Source organism: Tinamus guttatus, unplaced genomic scaffold, assembly GCF_059628265.1.
Source record: "Tinamus guttatus ecotype Peru unplaced genomic scaffold, ASM5962826v1 Tinamus_guttatus_pri_ptg000327l, whole genome shotgun sequence".
NCBI lineage: Eukaryota > Metazoa > Chordata > Aves > Tinamiformes > Tinamidae > Tinamus > Tinamus guttatus.
This window is the reverse complement of record NW_028288861.1, coordinates 9367805-9382813: the sequence shown is the minus strand read 5'-3', so window position 1 is coordinate 9382813 and position 15009 is coordinate 9367805. Positions and strand designations below refer to the sequence as shown.

The 15009-nt window shown below is 39.9% G+C and overlaps 1 protein-coding gene across 4 annotated transcripts; it reads right to left on the bottom strand.

Annotated features, from left to right (window-relative positions):
• Positions 1-6187: 6187 nt before the first annotated feature.
• Positions 6188-13382, bottom strand: CIPC (CLOCK interacting pacemaker). Of its 4 annotated transcripts, XM_088529310.1 has the most exons (5): positions 13328-13344; positions 11476-11551; positions 10631-10805; positions 9600-9769; positions 6188-7588 (listed from the first exon to the last, which is right to left on the bottom strand). In XM_088529310.1, the coding sequence occupies exons 3-5, from the start codon at positions 10701-10703 to the stop codon at positions 6737-6739; spliced, it is 1095 nt and encodes a 364-aa protein (XP_088385436.1). In that variant the 5' UTR covers positions 10704-10805; positions 11476-11551; positions 13328-13344; the 3' UTR covers positions 6188-6736. The 4 variants fall into 4 exon arrangements, with proteins under 4 accessions (XP_088385436.1, XP_088385437.1, XP_088385435.1 ...); XM_088529311.1 differs by lacking the exon at positions 11476-11551 and having other exon boundaries at positions 13328-13382; XM_088529309.1 differs by lacking the exons at positions 11476-11551; positions 13328-13344 and adding an exon at positions 11117-11195.
• Positions 13383-15009: the final 1627 nt, after the last annotated feature.

Sequence of the window (15009 nt, the reverse complement as noted above, 5' to 3'; positions counted from 1 at the left end):
GTGCAATTAGCATGGAAATAACTGATTTCAGACTTTTAGGCTATTTCTCATGCGAGTGGTGTCAGCAACCCACATTCAGAGCGCTCTCAGAAAGCATTATCCTGTAAGGATGCTGCAAGCTAATTCCACAGGCAGTGATGGGATATTGAACAGTGAGATGGGACAGTGAATCTCAATATGATGAAAAGATTATTCTTTCCTGAATTCTAAGCATGGATATGTTGTATAACACTCTCATTTACATGGGTGACAACACTTGCAGAAAAAAAAAAAAAAAAAAAAAAAGGTGCAAAAGTGCAAAAGATAAAGTCCTTTGAGGAGTGAAATGCCAGCAGTTAGCTTGGATAGGACACAGATTTTGTGATCCTGCAATATTCCATGTATTGTTATACATACATCCAGCATTTAATATTGACAGTCAATCGGTAAAATTTCTATTAAATCTACTAAAAAAAACAAAAAACACTGGTTTTCTGTCGTGGAAGTTTTCTGCTATTGGATTTTTCTACCCCGTTAGATTTAAGTGGCCTATAAGAAAACTCATTATTGCTATAGACAAAGGTTAAATTGTCCAAGTGGGTTTGGTAAGAGGCATTCCAGCTCCATTAAACTAACTCACTTAATTTAACAGCAATGAAAATAGGAAGAAAACAATCCTCTTTAGGTCCTAAAAAGCCCCACTTCCTCCATTTCTTAGAATGTATTAGATGCAGAAGAAATCTTCATGCTGGCACTGCTCCATTGCAAGATGGAAATTAGAGAGTTGCAGTATAAAATGGCAAAAGCATTTCACAAAATTTTCTGTTGAGTGATTTGAAAAAAAAAAAGCCGGATGTATTCCTCTCATATCATGATAACAGCTTGATTTCTACTTCAAACAGTAATTTAGGACATTTTAAACAACAGTTATTAAACACTCAAGTCAGCAAGTTTGAGTAAATTGTGATTGAAAATTTAACCAGAGCTAACAAGGAAGTTCTCTGGAGCATCAGCACCATTTCCAATTAATTTCAGATCACCAGGAAAGATTTCAAACAACCATGGGGAGACCGAACTGACATCACATTAGCCTGTCAGGCTGTAGGTAGGCTGATGTGAATGATCAGACAATTAAGGGAAAATAATGGAGTAACATACAATTTTTCATTAGTTAAATATATAAACAGAAAGCAAAAATAACTGAAGCTGTTGAAGTTCGTAAGAATAGAGCTTGACAAATAAATTTGAGACATTATTTTGATAAACAAAAATTAAAAGCTGATTCAGGGCAGAAAAATATCGATATTATACTTAGGTTGAGCATTTAACATGTCACATGGCACAAAACCCAGAAAGCTTACAAAAGCAATCGTGTGAAATGCATTAAAATTATGTTTTTTTTTTCTTCCCATAGAGACACATCAACCTATATTACAGTATCATCCCAAGACAAGAATTGGTTCTTGATCTTAACATTATTCTTAATAATTGACATAGAATTAAAATTACTAATAAAGACAACAGTAAACAAAATCTGGAGAGAGGAAACAGGCTGAAGGGAATCAGACTGATCACTTACCAAAACACCAGTTTACCTTGCTTCCTGTTTGCAAACTGCTTTCAAGAGTGCAGAAATATACTTACTAGACAGTGGCCCACTTTTCTCAGAAGCAACAGATCCAAAGAAGATTTAGACCTTCAGTCTATAAAGGGCCAAACGTCCAAGACAAAGACTGCTATATGTATGAGGTAAGGGCAGCAGTCTGAAGGGTTAGATATTCTAGAGATCTTTCAGCAATCTTGTTTTGCTTGGAGCATTTGTAGTTCAATTTAAAAAAATAATTCAAATAATTTAAAAGGATCCAAATAAGAGTCCTGCAGATGAATAAAGGATTGAAAAGAAACAAGAGCTTAATCAGTTGCTTTAACAAAGAAAGCTGAGGAGTGATTTGCTCAGTTTATAAATGCCCAGAGTGAAAACAGCAATGCCACAGCATGCAATTCAGTTCAGCAGACAAAAGGCAAAAGATCCAGCAGCTGGATACTGAAAGATAAATCCAGGTTCAATAGAAGAGGCATATTTTAAATAGTGAATAATTACCTTTTGAACAACTTGCGTGGATTCTTCATCAGTAGCTTTCAAAGCGAGACTAGATGCTTCTTCCATATAGACTCTGCAGTTCAAACATGAATTTGAGGATGTCTCAGAAACTGTGCTCTATGGGAAAGCAGACTAAATGCTCAGCATTTCCTTCTGCCTTCATCCTGCAGGAATTTACTCTGGAAAAGTTGTCTGTCTCATGGACATACCTTAAAGCAGGAAAAAAACTTAAAAGGGCTGAGAAGTCATGTACGCTTTGGATCATGCAACACAGTTGTGGGCTACTTGGCTGTATTATACAGCTGAGTATAGTAATATATAGCTATTATTATATAGCTGAATATATATATATGATATACCCCTGCCTGAAAGGTGGCATCATAAAGACATAGCCAGAGCATAACATTGTGTAGAAAGGCCTTCAAGTCCATTTTTTGTGACAGAAACCGTAAGAAAGCAGACAATAATAGTCAGCTATACTTATCCTAGTGAGATTCTGCTTCCTTTGGGCTCTTTTGAGAGTCACAAAACGAAAGGAAAACATGATGGACAGGGCACCTGAAACAAGCAATCTCCTTTTTTGGCTTTAGTAAAATAAAGGTGAATAGGCCCAACATCATACAGCAGAGTATTCATGATGCAAAGGAAAAGCTAACCAGAAGACAGTAAGATGATAACAGAAAATTTCCTTCTCGAGTTACACCACTATCCTTTAGGAAGATTCACACAGATTCCCATTCCAGAATAAAAAGACTTCAACTGAAGGCACTCATGTTGGATCTTAGAACAGTTATATTCAAGTTCTTGCTCTGTCAAAGAATGAACTTTAACTGAATCTCCTGCATCTCAGGAGGGGCTCTCCATCCACAAGTCTTCTGGGCATTCTGGGAACAGCAGTCTAGTTCTCACTGTAAACTTATCTTTGAACAAAGGAAAAGACCATGAAGAGACAGAAACATTTTGAAAAATGCCTTTTACTGAGAAGTTGTTACACAGATTTAGTTGACAATGCCCTCTTTCAAGAGAAAGGGCATTTTTTTCACTCAGAAATATATTTTTTTTCAGTAGCCAAGATACATATATCTTCACCTCACAATGTAAAACTGCATATCTGGCTGACAGGATTTACATACAGTGTAGGAGTTTACTTTGCACAGCTGTGAGTGTGATGTACAGTCATCACACAAAGTTAACAGTTAAGAGATGTAAAAATTCTTCCAGGTTGTCATGACAGATCCATAGCAATGGTCACCCACCATAATATATTTTTAGATTTCTGTATAATCCACCTTTATTTTGTGCTTTTCCTAGAAATTCTTTAGTTCATGCATAGGTCAGTGTTGAAGCTCACATGATACTTTTCACAGAATTGTACCATAGTATCACTTTTTCATCTTCACTCTCCCACTTCTGTTGTGGAGGTGTATATAAAGCACATTTTGGGACTGAGGACTCTGCAGTGTAACAACATTAGTATAAGCCACATACTTTTCAAGTATACCCCTAATTTCACTCATATTCATAGCCTGTTTCCACAAAATTTCAGCAAAAAGGTCATGTCCTGTAGTGGAGTTCTTGGGCAGCTGTATTCAGAAGTGGCTATGGACTGAAAGGTACATAAAACATCTAGATTCCAAGTAGAGCAGTAAAAAAAAAAAAAAGCATTGTAAAGTAATTAAAATACCAACATCTATTTAAACTTGAATAGAAAAACAGGAATGTTTGACTCATCAAGCTATCCTGCCTGCTAATAGTCAACAGCAACTGAGGCCCCAGGACGCAACCTGAATGACTCCCCAGGCCCATACAGTTGTATCCAGGCTAGCTTGTTAACAGAAAGAAAAATCTGCAAGTTCAGTGCTAATATTTTTCGTCAACTCTATCAGGTCACTGACAGATCCTGATCAGAGTCACGATCTATTCTGGTCCTTATCTAGTCAAATAATTATCTCAACAGAGCTCCAACTTAACCCATTTTAAAAAATATTTCCAGTCAAGAAAGCACTTACTGTTTAAAGTTTTAACTGGGCTTCCAAGAATGAAAGCAGCTAAAAGAAACTGAACAGAAAGGTATTTGACGATATCTGTCATTAACGGCCTTCAACACCCTTAATTATAAATAATACATCAAGATTTGTAATTATCTAAGGGTATGTTCCCTAAAGGGCCCCAGATTTATAACAGCTCCACATTGGATTTTGTTAAAATACCCAGTAACAGATTTCTAACTCCAGCTGCTGGACTTCATTCATCATTTTATTGAAAATACATTTATACAAATTACATCATCTGGAAAGGCCAATCTAGCAAATTTCTCTGCGCTAGAATTCTCATATGCCAGAGAACAGAACACCCTTCAAGACCAGCCTCACTTTCCCTTTGCCTAAACAGAGCAAAGAAAAATACCACATACCCTAAATGCTTTCCAGCACTTCATCCTTAGGCCTGTTGTGTCTGATTAATGGAACTGTCTCCTACTGTTTTCTCTCCTTCCTTTGAAGGGATCAGAAGAAACACTCCTGTCTTCCAGGCACTTTTCATTAATAGCCCCAGCTACTGTCACATCTATGATGCCAAACACCATCCAGTACAGAAGCATCACAACTGGTTTCAAAACAGCCAGATCAGATTCAGCAACATCACACTGTACTAAGGTGCCTTCTGGCTTCTCTGGTCAGATTTTGGTATTGCTGCGCTTTAAGTTATGAGCTGTCTATAACCCATAATAGCAGCAGGTGTACTTCAAAACTCATGACAGAGCATAACCCACAAAACGCTTAACTGAACTCACACACTGCTCTAGTGTCCAGCAGAAAGGCAGGATAGCACAAACGGCATCGCTACTTGCTGCTGCCCAACTAGCGGTCCGCAGCAAATCCTGTTAGGAAATTTCTCTTAGGCCTACGGCTAGCGCAAATATGACTCCTATTTCTCCTGTTTCTGGAGGCATGTAACTTCTGCTCATGAGTCTAAAAAGGTGATCAAGAGGGAAACCCTTTGCAGTTTCACTAACGTACATATTTTAGGAAGACTATAAAAACAAAGATCTTTTGCAATATTCATTCCTGGTGGCCTCAGGAGAAAATGAAAGGGCCAAGTGACAAATTAGCACTAGGAGATTCACTCTACTTCCAAGTTTCTTAAGAAACTGAAACAGATGATGGCAGTGTCAAAGCACTGAAATACTCAGCCACCTAGGCTGCAAAATTTTTGAAAGCATTTTCAAGCAGAAAGGAACACACTGACCCTGTCAACATAAGCAACCAGAAAACTTACTGTTTTTAGACTGAGTTTTCTTACACGCATTTCCTCTGAGAAAAATCCTTCAGATTGGAGGGACTGACTTGTAGTTAGGCATCTAAATATCCTAAAATAAAGTAAATGTCTGTAGAACAGCTTTTGCAACATGACCACTGTCGATCTCTACTAGTAAGGCCTAACATCTTATGCACACTGTGGTGCTAGCTATATTTCAAGGCAAGTAGGCTATGAATCATATCAACTTATGTGAAAGAGAGTATTTTTGAAAAAATTCAAATTCAGATAGTTAAACCGATGCATTCATCTGATTGCTTAAAAAAAAAAAAGGCGGGGATAGGAGATAGGAGAAAACCCTGTTTCTCCACAGGCTAGTATATGCCTTTTCTCTTTACCTCTCTCTTTTTTAACACCTAGGGGGAAAAAAAAAGTCTCACAAGCTAAAGAGACATAGATTAAATAATGTTTTACTTGGCTTGCCAAGTTAATCCTGGTAAATGAATGCCTTCTTGTATCATTAAAAAATTACTGTAGTCTTTTAAATAACAACAGTCAATGTTTATTCTATTAGTTACCAAAAAAAAGGAAAAAAAGAAAAAAAAATACAAAGCCACCTGCTTAGAATGCATTTGCTCGTCATTAACAGATAGTGCAAACAAAATATGGCTTTGGAAAAAAAAAAAAGAAAAAAGAAAGAAAAAAAACACTTCCAGTGCCAGTTTCATGATTTTCATACACCCAGTTTTACAAATTTAAATCAAAAATAGACTCACAGAAACAGGATATTTCAGATGGGTCCTAAAACTCTCATCACTTTGGTCAAGGTATGCCATGAATACAGAACACCGCTTCAACACAAGCAGATATCCATTAATTCAAAAGTGCAATAAACCCAAAAGAAAGGCTCTCTGCTACAATCAAGGATGGTGAATCAGTCTGAAGGTATTACCCACTACCCTTTTTCCCTTCCTCACTCCAACTCCCTTCCCTGCATCTGCTTGCAACTGTTGATGGCCCAGTGTTGGTGTATGTTCTCCTATCCCATTCTTAAACTGGTTATCTGAAGACAGGAATGGAAAGATGCTTGCTTGAAGAATATTGCAAAACAATTGTCTTTTCACAGCATGACTAGGAACATGATAGCAAGAGCACACCTAAGCTTCCCAAGTCCAAGGAAGCACAGAGAGTTAACATGGAGTTCAAAGTTACACTGAAGCAGGACCACCCATTCCATCTGCTATTGCAGTCCCATAGCTGACTCTGAAGACAAGTCGTTAATGCCATGCCACATTGCAAGCTAGTTTTTAGGTTTCAGACTCAGAAAATGCTCAAGTAAAAACCTGAGACAAGAAATCTGAGGCACAGGAGTAACTTGAACAACAGCTATGTACCGTTCCACTACATATTGGGATAAGTGGTATCTTCAGTGTTGCTATCAGCTTTATCTGATCCTGTCAGAGATGCTTCTAGCTCTGCCCAAGACTGTGGGGCATTATTCTTTATTGCCTCCATGAAAAGTTGCGTTTGGTGCTTTAGCCGATCCAGCTCAGCTTGAGTCACCTGGTTCTGATGAATAAGCTCCTTTGTTTTTAAGGTAATCTCCAGCAATCCTGACCTACGTAGCACAACAAGTGTATTCTGAAAGCGTCTGCACTTGCTTTGCTGTTGTAAGAGCAGTTCGGGGGTAGTACAAATCTCCTCTGGTACCAGTGGTGGGCTCCACACTGCAGACTGCATCTCAGAAGGGGTGTACTTTGTTGCCTGCAGAGTTCCAAAAGGCAAAATGGGAGCCAAACCTGGGATTTTCTGTGTGTCAGTAGAAATATGATGAAAACTGGGAAGAGCTGACACTTTTCCATTTGGCAGAGTTGAAGAACTTTGCTGGTTAGAGTCCTGAGCAGACTTAAAGCTTACCGGTAGGTGGGCAAAAGGACTAGTGGGAAAACCGATGCTCCTCGATAAGGGAGAAGTCTCCATCTTGGCTGCTTCTGTGCAGAGACGCTTATGGCAACTGGTTTCCTCACCATCCTCTAGATCTGAGGAGTGATCTCTCTTGCAGGGCTGAGGTGCTATTTTGGGATAAGACTTTAGAATAGGCAGGTAATTAGTGGAGTCACTTTTCTTCTTCCCAACAGAGTGAGGGTTAATAGGAGATGGAATTGGTGGGTGAAGAAACACTAGCTGTGGCTGAGCTGGAATTACTTCAAAGGATGGCTGGACAGTCCAAGACTGGAGATGTGATGAACTCCCCTGGAAAGCACAAATAAGAAAACAGAATTATTACAACTACATGGTACAGAGGGAGCAAAATAAACTCAATGAAAACAGATGATTTGTGTCAGTTCTTCACAGTATTTGATAACCACACTTCATTATAATGCATTTGGAACAGATTTACATCAAACTCATCTTCTCTTCCTCTGAAAATAGAATACAGCACTAGAATCAAGGCTATAATCCATTTATTATGGAACAGCAGAAACATTTAAAAGCAATTAAATTTGAATTTGTATGTGCTGATTACCGTGTATGCTTACATTCTATAATGCTGGGGTAGAATTATTACCAGATTTTGGGCAGAACACACAGAAACCCTGAAAATAACCACAACACTTAGTTCCAGAATATTTTTATTGAGTCAAAGAAATGCTGCACAGACATTTTAAGAGCAATTCAAACTCCTTCTCTTTTGAAGGACAGCAACTCTAAACCTGTAATTTCTATTCTTACAGCAAGCTTTTCAAATAGTTATTTTAAACAGATGACAGCTGTTCAGCAAGTCTTGCAGTCTTAAATACAATACACAGTTTCAATAAATTTAAAATCATGAAGTTGGAAAAAAAATGCTGAATATCAACCAGCCTAAGCAAAGCACACTGTTGTAATCTTAGAGAAATTTAATTCCATGCCTTTGGTAATACAGGGTACAGCAACAAGCCTTAAAAGCATTGAATTTCAATGAGAGAAGAAGAAAAAAAGTTGTATTTTTCAGTGTAAGGGGACAGATCAACTTCTCAAGACGTTACCTCCTTTAACATATTATTAGGGATTGTCATCAGATCTCCCGGCTTATAATTATGCCTGTTTTTTTTCCAACCATCTCCAATGTTCTAGTAAGAGGTACTTTCTTCTTGGAAAAGATGTCTTTTTGTATATTTAAGCCATCACCACTACAGTTACACCAATATAATCATAACATACTGTCTGCTGTTTCTTTAATTCCTAAAGCTTACTACTAAGAATGGTGCTGGTAAGCTTGCTAAATGCACAGTTTTTAGCTTGCATTGAGACATCTTACTATTTCTGACTCTATACTGACTCATCTGAAATCCATCTCCATTCCTCCAGTCATCTTACAGATTCTAAGCTGGCAAATGATAAAATATCTTACCAAAGTCCATTCCCTCCAGCAAAGGGCTAAAATTCATCAAAATTAAGTATGACCAACTGATTAAGACAATGAGACTAGGAGATGAGATTCAGTTACCAACTCTGACACAGATCTGTTTCCTTTGGTTCACGGAATAGGGGTACAGAACAATCACCTGTGAAGTGTTAGTATTATTCCCCCTTTTTTTTTTTCCACAGAGGCAAAGACAAACATATTTAGAAAAATAGTATCTGGGTAAGTCAGAAGGGGAACAGAACAAATCTTGATAAATCTGTGTAAATGTGAAGTAGTTTTACATACATTATATGTTTACTTGTGTAAATAGAGAACAGAACACGCAGTCTTAGGGAGAAAACTTTGAGAGAAGAAGTTCTCATCTATTGTACATTTGCCTGATACCCAGGCACAGCAGAGCCCCAAACTAGGGCTCTTCCCATTTCATATAAAATACTTCTAGGACTTAAGCAAGCAAAACAAATTGTACAACTTAATAAAGTTTTCTAGCATCTAAGTACACAAAATGAAAATACCAGCTTTCAAAAGGAGAAATATATTCATGTTAGTTTTTTTGCCTTGGTCTCTGGTTCTATTTATAGAGCATTCTGTAGGATCTATTTTGGGCCGGTCCCTTTGAGACAAAGAGGTTTAGCAGAAGAGCAGTTATACTTTAGTAGAACTACATTTCCCGCTGTTCCATCTTGATGATTTTAGCTGCCCTTCAAAAGGGCAGGTTTTGAATATCAGAACTTCCTGTCAACAGTTACTTTATGTACTGCAACTATTTGCTTCATTCTTTTTGAAAGGAAAATAGTAAAATACACTTTTTTTGAAGAGCATATAGCATTTTCCAATACATTATTTCTTCCCTACCTGTTTAACTAATACATTCTTCATTACAACCATAGGAGAAAGTGCAGGAAAAGAACTGCTTGAAGTCATTGGGCATGGCCAAGGCCCGTCCTCTGCGTTCCAACATAGTGTGCTTAGCACGTCCTCTGAATCCATATGCTCCATAGCACCCAGGCACTCTGAGCTTCCATCTGCCAGATGTAATAATCAATTATTAGTTATTTTATATGCAATATGCCTGCTAACAACTTTCAATTCTATAGCTCTGTTCCTGTTCAGTCAAGCTATAAAGAATAATAAAATCTGACTCTAAAATATCATTAAAATTAGTCACACTGTGACAGATGTCAAATGGCCTTTATTAAAAGGCCTCATATTTCGGGCCAGTTCTTATGCAGATGTTTGCTCCCAAGCAAACTTTCTGTCCCTTTGCTTCCAAGGGCCTGCACACTACCATGAAGACTATTTCATGATAGATGAAGTCGGATGTAGGAAAGCCAGATGTAGGAAAGAATTAGAGGATGCTGCGTCACTATAGTCTGTGCCGCAGTCATTGTGTCTTAAAATCTCTTGTCTACAAATCCAGAAAGGCAGGTATCTCTCCCAAAAGCATTTTATCTTTAAAGGCATCTTTGCATAGCTTTGTTTAATATTAAAATGGAACACTGCATCTACATTTTACTGCTGTTATAAAAATTACTTTCTAGTTTACTGGGCTCTACTGAGGTTGTATCTTAGGATAGATTGTATCCTAAGAGCCATTAGACAGCATAACCCAGTAGCTCATTCATCACTGAAGTCGTATTTTATGAGGCACGTTTTAAACTCCTATGCAATTCAAGATTCACATCTTTGTAACTACATAAAGTTACACTCCAAAAACTTTGAGGCTAGGATGATTTTTCAACCTGTATTGAACACAAAGAGGATCCCAGCAAATAAGATACAAGTAACAAGGGTCTAAAAAGAGACAGATTTATCAAATATTACCAACAAAAACAACGTCTGAGCAAAATAACAGAAAGGTAACTGTTTTTTTTTTTTCCTTAAACCTGAGTATCCAGAGTCCTTGTCAGACTCAGCTGCTGCCATGTTGAAGCGATGGTTTGAACTCTTCATTTCCATCACTTTGTCCAATAGTTCCTTGAAGCTCTCAATAGGCGGCTATCTTCTCTCCATGTTTCCCCAGCATCGGAGGCAGTTTTCAACACGTTTTCCATTGAGCAACTATGAAAATATTTAGACATAGAAAGTAACTTCCTCTGAATCCAAAGAAGAAAGCTTCAGTAGAATAAGATTAGAAAAAAGGTTATATTTGCCCTCATAGTAATTTGGTTATCAAAATTGGTTATCTTAAGCAATCAGTAGAATTCTATTAAACTCCCAGCTTTACATTTGCTATCTTTATCACACGTTTATCACACAGATTGCCAATAAAACAACTACCTATTGCCTGTAAAACTCTCAATGCATGTTCAATAACCTATTACCAAGTGGGTAAGAGAAGCAAAAATCTGTTGTATCAACCGATACGATACTTCATAAAACTTTCTGGGCTGATGCTCTCTGTCAGCTCAGGCTGACTTAAGCGTCCAGAAAACGTCTAGGATCCAATCTTTCAGTTCTCTGTACCATGTACAGGGATACAATATTGTATCAGACATGAATGTTGAGTTTTAAGGGCAACTTAAACACCCTCCTCCACACACTGCTTCTATCTCCACCCCCCCCCCCCCAAAAAAAAAACACACCTATGGCATAATTCATAATTGAAGCATAAATACATTAAAGTTCTTCTATTATCTATTTTTACTATTGCTGTAAAAAAAAAAAACAATAAATCAAAGGTATTTTAGAAGTACTAAAGATATAGGTGTGGTAGAAGGACTATAATCACCTGCTTTGTCTTGTTTCTTCTGTGACTAAGCAAACCAGAGCAAACAGCACAGGTCAGCCAATCTTTATGAATCTACCTGAAGCAGAATTGTTTCATGCTTAAAGTTACTGAGTAATTCCCAATAGCTTTACCCCGAAAGCACACTGCACAAATAATTTCTATCTCTATTAAGGATTCTATCAAACAAGCTAAAAAATATTTACAGTTAACATGGGAAATAGGAATATAATTCCTTGCATTGAACTGTCAAAAGTGTAACAGCCACTTCTACTTGATTGCTCTGAAGTTCAGGACCATGGGTGAAAAAGGTAAAATGGCAGTTATCAAGCGTACACTGCTATCTGTAAATAAATCAACATGCCTTTAAGTGAAGTGGGACAGTTCTGTATTTTAAGTTTTGCATGCTGCTAGTCAATTAATTGAAGACCTTTCAGAAGTAGAAACATCTTAAGTGACTCAAAGTATGAAATATAGATAGAAAATTAACACATTAGAGACATTCCTCTATCCAAAAAGGCAAAACAAACCAAAAGGGTTTGTTTGGCAACATTTTCTTCAAAAACTAAGGCGCCCAGGTCATAACAGGCTTATAAACGTAGCTATCATAGGTAAGGATTGCATCCTCAAACTGGTCAGCTGTGCTGGGCAAACCCTATAGCATAAACACAGCTGAACCTGAAAGGCTCTGCTTTTGCTACCTTCTTTCCCTCTAGGAGAGAAAAATATCTCAAGAATATGCTCTGGTTAGGGAAATCCATATTGCCAAATGTGAAACACATACTGTACCTGCAAAGCACTCTCACCCGAGATCTGGCATTAGAAATGCCTCTTCTTCCCTTACCCTTTCAGAATAAGGATGGCTGGAAGGCTAAAACTAAAAGCTACAAAAACCAGGAAAAATGCATAATTACACTATGTTCTCTCACACCATGTACCCTTCCCAACTTTAAGCTGCTTCCTAAGGTCAACTATATATTAGACAAACCTTTGAATTAGGCCAGAACTATCCTGCTCTGTCCCATTAACAGAAAAAAATGATAAAGTATTATCAAAAAATATATTTCTGATTCAGAAATTCAGTAAAGCACATACTTCCATCACAGATGAAGTTACTGACACTTAAGTGCTTCAAACAGAATGCATTTTAATTGGATAAAAAAGCACAACCCCTACTTCACCATCTCCTATCACTAACAGAGCAGTTTTGACTGAATACTCACAGTACAAACAGAGCAGCTTTAATTAAATAGTCACCGTGAGAGCAGTTTTAATTAAATAGTCATGGTGCAAACAGGCTGCTGTGGAAGACAAGGTTTAAGTCCTCCCTTAGTTAGCTATCCCTCTCCAACATATCTTTTGGAGAAAGGGGTATGCACTGATGATAATCTCTATAGAGCAGAAACAGAACGAGGGCTAGAAACACAAGCACACAGTGTTTGTCACCTCGCCTTCTAGGTGTTGTCACCTCGCTCACTGATAACCTCGCCAGCTTTTCCCCCTTAACAAAACAGGGCGGAACAGACCGAGCCCGTTATGGGCCGCGCCTAATGGGGCGGCTCCTTTGGGCGGCGGGGCCGCCGCGCCCCGGGCAGGTGTTCGGCTCGGTTCGGTTCAGCTCGGCCCGGCCTGGCCGCCCCCCAGCTCTCGCCCGCCGCGGGCTGAGGCCTCAGGCCCGCGGGGCAGGCAGGGCCGGGACAGCGCGGGTCGGAGGCGGCGACCCCCGCCCCGGGACGCAGCACAATTAGGCGCGCAGGGCCCAACGGGCTCTCCAAGCGCCCCATCATCACCACCCCCTGCCCTGGCGGACCGGACCGGACCGGACCGGACCAAGCCAGGCCGGGCCACCGCTCACCTGCGCACAGGCCACCCCAACGCCAGCACCGCCAGGCCGCGCATGCGCGCAACCACCACCGTGGGCACAACCCGCCCCCACCGCCTGGCCCCGCCCATACAGGAAGTGGAAGGCTGCACACCGGCGCAGCCTCTGCGCGTGCGCACAGCGATCTGCCTGCGGCCTGCGCCGCCGCGGTGCGCATGCGCCGCCACAGCACCTTTCCCGCCTACAGCGACCGGGCACTCCCTGCCCTACGGCCGCGTCCCGCTCTCCCTCGCAGGAGCCCCCACGGCACCACCTGCGCATGCGTCGCGCCCTGTCGCTGTAGGCGGGAACGGTGCTGTGCCGGCGCATGCGCAGGTGGTGCCGTGGGTGTTCCTGCGAGGGAGAGCGGGACGCGGCCGTTGGTGTGACCGTTTAGAGAGGCAAAGGGCTGCCGAGAGCTGCCTGGCGGGACGCGGCACAAAGGTGCCCCCTCACTGAACAGCGGCCTGGGTAGCTCCTGCTTGATTCAAAAAAGGCCCGCAGCTGGAGCCCTAATGGAGACAGTTCAGCTCCCTCTCCAGAGTTCAGGTTTTGCTACAGCCTGTTTGATGCCGTGAATGTGAGGTAGCAGCAGAAGTGTTTAGGCTGACAGCCACTCACAGCAAGAGGAAAGTAGCCTAAAGAGGTCCAAAACTTTAGGCCTGTTTTCTCGAGGAGAGAAAGAGTAGCAAAGGAAAGAGTTATCATAAACAAAGAGTAAAAGATAACCTTTTTCTTCCATGCAATTGGTAAATATGAGAGAGTGAGAGAAGTGCAAGGTTTACTTTATATGAACTGCAGAAAAACAAGTAATGGTAAGCAGGTGGAAGTGGACCTTCTGGATGAATGTATACAACAGGAATAACTAATTCTTGTTGGAAGAACTCCACAAACACTACCGGCGCCCACAAGCCTGTCAAAATATTTTACATTTGGTCATGGAAAGCCATCTCAGTAGAGGAAACAGGTTTAACTAGGGCTGAGGAACGGGCACAGTGAATTCCCTGAACAGAAAAGGAACCACCACTACCATTGCTACATGGTGATGTTAAAGAACCTGAAACACGCTTGTTAATAAAGGGCAACATGTCAAATAAATTCCTGACTGGATAAGAAAAGGACATTTTAAATTTCAGCACAGTCTAGAGCAGACCTATCCCATGCAAAACAAAAATGGAATAATTTGCAATGATGCTGTCATTGTGCAGATGCAACACAGAAAGTGTTCCAGTCCTGATTTAAAGTGCTGTGAGAGAATACTAGTTACGCATATTCCTGAACTCTAATTTTTTGATATTTAAATACTAGAATTACACCTAAAAAGTACTCTGAGATGTGTGATAACCAGACTGGGTTTGCATCTCTTACCTTTGATGAGGTTTGGGTTGTGGGGAAAAGCATGCTAAGAATGCTATTGCATCATGGTATGTGCTCAGGGATGGTCCTAGTTGTCTTGTCCCCAGAAACAAACCTTACTGGTCTCCACAGAGACAAAATTTCTAAGGAAGGGGAGTACATACATGTGCTCACTGAAAACAATTCACCAGAGACTGACTTGGGAAAGACAATCAGCCAACTGAGGTGATTCAGAGCAAAATTGGGACTGTGTGATACCAGGCCTTCATCAGACAGCAGGTAGGAAAACCAAATTACTGTATTATAAATAGAGATTATAG

Bases quoted from the DNA above. Each gene is read 5' to 3' on its own strand.
- CIPC (XM_088529311.1), bottom strand. From the start codon at position 10,703: ATGGAAATGAAGAGTTCAAACCATCGCTTCAACATGGCAGCAGCTGAG. The intron at 9,770-10,630 runs GTTTAAGGAAAA...TACATCTGGCAG, and splicing joins CAAGGACTCTGGATACTCAG to ATGGAAGCTCAGAGTGCCTG. The intron at 7,589-9,599 runs GTAGGGAAGAAA...TGTGCTTTCCAG, and splicing joins AGAATGTATTAGTTAAACAG to GGGAGTTCATCACATCTCCA.